Raw genomic sequence first — 5,294 nt, 5'->3', positions numbered from 1 at the left:
TATTTTGTTTATATTGTTATTGAACGTAGTTAATCTATTGATGATGTCTCAATTTATTGTGATATATGTTGCTATTTTTATCAACTTATAAGCAAAGGAAAACTGGTGACAAATAACAATCCTTGATGACTTGTGAACTACCTTTAGTACTAACTAATCTGATCAACAGCTTTAGAAAGATCATTAATTTTCACATAATATGATCTGAATTCTACTGCAAACACTTTTGATTAACTCGTTGGTGTACCTGATCCTTATGACCAGTGAGCTAAAGTCATGGCACAGTGTCTATCATCAATCTGTCATCCGGTTTCTTTCAAGTTTTCCTCTCAAACCTTGCTCCTCCTGATCAATGACTGATCATATATCAACCACATTTTCAATCTTGCATTTTTAACACAAGAGAATCAGTTTTGTATGATGGACGGATGGTCTCCCTGTGTGCTGGATTGCTGAGGGATTGGGCCTAATAAAGGATATTGATGAATTTAAGACTTTCGACTAAACCTTTCCAGAAAGACAACACAATAGTTTTCATGATTGGTCTGATATAAACCTAGGTGTTTATACATTGTATAGAAGAAGTTGGAATTGTCACTTAGGCCATTGTTAATGTCATAAGATGGGTCCGATATAGGGCAAAATTATACAATTCTATCTTCAATAACCAACTTCAACTTCACAGATTGCTACCACATTTGGTGTAAAACTTGAATTGATCAAGTTGATAATATGTTGTATAAATGAAGTTTGTACATTCCCTGTGGCCAGAGAGACAAAGCCTACAATGTGAATAGTGGGACAACATGGACATAGTTGAGATTCAACTTTATAACCCTATAGAATACTCTTATGACACACATGTACCAGGATTTGCTTTTGAGGTCTGGCCCCAACACTGGAGACTTACTCCCAGTCATGGAAACAGTTGAAATCCAAAAACTTTAACCATGTATACAATTACTAGATAGGACAAGATGAATTCACTACCATCTTATTCTCTACCACATTTTCCTTGAACTAATCAAAATTAGTGATACAAGAATTATCTGATTTTATGGCAGATACTTTTCATTAACTTGTGTCATTTTATTTCTGAAAGAAGCCTTATTTCTTTTCACCAATTGTCGAGGTGGCATTGAGAAGGCTGGTTTGTGCTTAGTTTGCAATTTTGCAAAGGTACAAATTGATTGGAGCATATGTAATACCTCTGTTAAGATTTCCTATTGGCCTGATCATACATCCCTAGATGTTAAAAACCACTTTTTATTAATTCTGGCCTAAATATATCAATACTGACAAAAATATTGCATCAAACAAAATTACACTGTCAGTTGTTATTTTATGATTGTGACTATCATTGGGGCATAATTCAATGCGACAATTTATCTAGAAGTCCATCACTTCGATAAAGTTTTCAAAACATTGAATACCGATACATGATATAGTTAGGAATAAATAGACTTAAAACACACTTGTTGATTATGTATAACTGAAATGTGAAACATGTAAGTCACTTGGTTTAAACTTTCTGAGAAAAAAACTCCTTTCCCCCCAGATGCTGGTCTAAGTGTTAATTGTAATGGTGATATACAATGTGCTGACTCCAATGCTGCATGTATCCAGGCTGATGATGGAGTAAACAATGTCTGCAGATGTAACTCAATGTACTTTGACAGCAATGGGTATTCCACTCCTGGAGGCATGTGTATTGCAAGTACGTATTTAGCTTGTGTTTATTATTGCTCTGATGAAATAATACTTGTTTTTGTATTTCATAATTTTTATTGCAGTGTCATGAATTGAGGTCAATTATGTTAATTTGTGTTAATGAAACCATACATAAAACAACTTTTTTTTCTTTACAACAATATAATAGTATAAACTGTATACAGATAGTTAGATGTCAGATATGACATTGTGGTGTTAATGATAAACACTCCCAGAATATATCGGATTCAACATATGCAGTTTGTGAGGTTCTCAAATGTAAGCATTATATTGATCAATTCTTGACAGTGTCCACACTAGCAGTGACTGGTCTAACATTAACAAAGGAGGGAACAGACACAGTCAACTTAAACTGGACACCTCCATCAGAATACACTGACCAGGTCAACAGGTATGAGGTACACTGGACTCCGTCTGCAACCATCAATGGGAACACGTTCTACGACGCTCTATTTACCACAGCTGTACAGTTAGTGGGGTTCGTACCAGGTCAGACCTATACCTTCTCTGTCCGCTCTGTGGAGTCTGGAAGTCGTTCAGAGGAACAATATCCTGTAACTACATTTTCAACAACAATGAGTAAGTGTTAAACGCTGTAAACTGAATTCAATAAAGGAATTGAAATAAGATTGTATTGTTTTAAACTATGAATGCAACACAATTGAGATACAGTTATNAACACAATTCAGATATAGTTATAATACTCAGAGGCATTTAAGCTGGTCTCTGTTGTATGAATACAAGTGTACATAAAACTATACGTGCACACTGATGCAGCTTTCGTCATATCCTGCATCAAAAGGGGATAAGTTTCTAACGGCTCCAAGATTGCTATCAAGATCAGGAAGGCTATCTTTTTTTGGCATATTTTGAATGGAATTAAGGTGGATTTGAGGTAGACATTTAGGTGGATTTGAGGTAGAGATATAGGTGGATTTTAGGTGGAGTTTAGGTGGATACTATATATAAGAGAGTTTAGGTAGATGTTTAGTTCATATATAGATTCCTGCTAAACTGATTTACATATTTAGGGCCCTTTTCTGCAACTGTTCCAAATGTTTTCCGTCCTTGGCATCATTATTTCCCAATGAGGTAATCTCATGATGGAATCCACTTAAAATTCTGCTAACAAGTCTACCAGGTTTATACTGCAATAACGAAACTTAAATCATGTGAGGGAAGGAATACAACCCTGTAGGGAAGAAAATATGATTACAATTATATTGGATATTACGCTTAATGTCATAATTTAATAACATTGTAGAAACAGCATGTTATTAATATACTATAACAACACATCTACCCTTTCTTACAGAACCATCTACACCATCAGGGTTTACAGCGACAGATGTAGACGGTCCTCAGATAATATTATCCTGGAACCTTCCTAGGGGTATTAAAACTAGTTATGACGTCACAACGACACCGGTACTTAGTCCCACCACCACACCTACAGAATCTATAACCTATACCGCTAATGTACTAGACGGACAGCGATACAGCATCTCTGTAACCACCGTCAGTGGTAGTGAGCGGAGTGATCCTCTGTTAGCTACATTCAGGACAGTATCCAAAAGTAGGTACATGTTCCAAATCATAAACAAAATATTATAATTGCCAGGATATGACTTTTCAAATAAATCATCCATCCAAGTGTTTAAACTTACCTGTTCTGAAAATTGTCAAAAAGTTTACTTTACTTTTAACCAGAAAGATTTATGTTTGAAACCAAATGGATGTAGAAAATAAATAATCTAATCTGGAAAATAAAATAAAAAAAGTTTTAAATATATCCTTGTTGTAAAAGCTAAGATGTCTTTGTTCCAAACAAAGCTAATTGTTTGTTTGTTTGTTTGTATTGGGTTAATTCACCTACACAATGGCTAATATTGTATATTGATGACACCATGTATATTTAAGATGGTATGATGATGGCATCCACAGATGATGGGGCCATACTCTCCAAAAGGTGATTTTAGAGTGTCAACACAAAGAAAATGTTATAGTTTTGACACAGAAGAAAAAACAATCTTTTGTTCTCATAGACTGCTGTCCCCTTTGGTCTCTCAAACTGATGCCCCCTTATAGGGGACTCAAAAGGTAGTCACCACTTTATTAAATGTAGAGTATTATAGCAGGCTATTAATATCAGTCCCCAACCGGTTCCCGGAGGGGGGGGGGAGGGGACTATAGGTTTGCACTCCCTTAATTATGTCCTTATGGCTGTCCTTCCGTCTTTCCATCCTTCCATCTTTCTGTCCCTTTGTTCTTCCGTTCTAGAAGTTTGTTCGGGGCATATCTTGGGTACTATATTTCACCTGGGGTAACTAGATTTGGTGTACAAGGATATCTTGGGATGACGGAGTGCAGAGTGCAATAGTTAGGTCACTGTGACCTAGGACTTGACCTTTGACCTTTACTTTTGTAAATGTTTGTCCGAGGCATATCTTCTATACTGTTACACCTGGAGAAACCAGATTTTGTGTAGAAGGACATCTTGGGATGGCGGAGTGCAAGAAGTATGTATCAGGATACTTTCCTAACAGTAGATACATCCTGACATAAGTGTACTGTTTGTTAAATATAGAAATTATTACTGATGGGGGACTATGGATTTCCTTGCAATACTTTGCCTTTTTTCTGTGTTTTTGAATCAATGAAAGAAATTAATATTTTCATTCTATTGTCTTTTGGCCAGAATTCAAACTTTACCTGATCCACCACTTACTTGGAAAGGTGTTTGTCCACTCTTTGAACTGAACAAAAAAATAGCCCCCTGGGCACTCATCCTTTACTATCCTGGTCCTGGATCCTCATTTACTAAATTGGAGGGGGCCGGTGTACCGGTGTACAGTTATCACTTAGTTACTATGTACATCAGTGAAATCATCCACCCATAGTTTAAAGGTTTTGTACAAGATTATCTCATAAACCCCTCTACAGATTAAGCTATAGTTTTACATCATGTAACAAAATACCGAGTTCTGCACCAGATTTTGGTAGTCGTCTATCCCAGGTAAAGGGTTAAGTGTCACATTTGTTCACTTTTGAAGTAAAAGCTTTTGTGCAATACATCTTATAAACCCCCTTAGCGCTTTGTGGGGTGTAGGTGTGGGAGAGTTATATATACAAGTATGTGAGCACTCACTGACTTTGTCTAATAATAATTATCAATCAGTACGTAGCTCCCTGACTGTGTCCTGGAGCAGACTTTGAAGGCTGTAACCTCTCCCTCCCTATAATAAATTATAGGATTGTCTGGACTGAGTGTTATAGTGTATGTGCTATAGGTTACAGGTGGTATATATGCAAGACCACACACTTGTGTTTTTCTAACGAATCAGAAAGCAAAAGTTTATTGCGCGGACGAATATCTTCGCGCACGAGTGAATATATACGTCCGCGCAATAAATAAGTGCTTTCTGATTCGTTAGAAAACCACAAGTGTGTGGTCTTGCTTTTATCACATACCTTCCGTATTTGGTAAAGATCGTTACAAAGATTTTATAAACTCTGATATTTTTTGCAAATACCGGAAACTTTTCAGTTCGCCATGACAATGT

At 36.3% G+C, this 5,294-nt stretch overlaps 1 protein-coding gene across 1 annotated transcript in view; it reads left to right on the top strand.

Annotated features, from left to right (window-relative positions):
• Nucleotides 1–1,558: 1,558 nt before the first annotated feature.
• Nucleotides 1,559–5,294, top strand: part of LOC110463791 (phosphatidylinositol phosphatase PTPRQ-like) — a gene marked incomplete at its 5' end in the record, with an annotated part of 49,263 nt that continues 45,527 nt past the window's right edge. The window contains 3 exons of the mRNA XM_021518653.1: nucleotides 1,559–1,717; nucleotides 2,020–2,310; nucleotides 3,047–3,307. Of these exons, the coding sequence (XP_021374328.1) occupies nucleotides 1,559–1,717; nucleotides 2,020–2,310; nucleotides 3,047–3,307 (711 nt within the window). The remainder of the gene's footprint in view (nucleotides 1,718–2,019; nucleotides 2,311–3,046; nucleotides 3,308–5,294) is intronic.

This window comes from Mizuhopecten yessoensis, unplaced genomic scaffold (assembly GCF_002113885.1).
Source record: "Mizuhopecten yessoensis strain PY_sf001 unplaced genomic scaffold, ASM211388v2 scaffold1513, whole genome shotgun sequence".
Classification (NCBI taxonomy): domain Eukaryota; kingdom Metazoa; phylum Mollusca; class Bivalvia; order Pectinida; family Pectinidae; genus Mizuhopecten; species Mizuhopecten yessoensis.
This window is presented reverse-complemented; position numbering and strand designations above follow the sequence as displayed.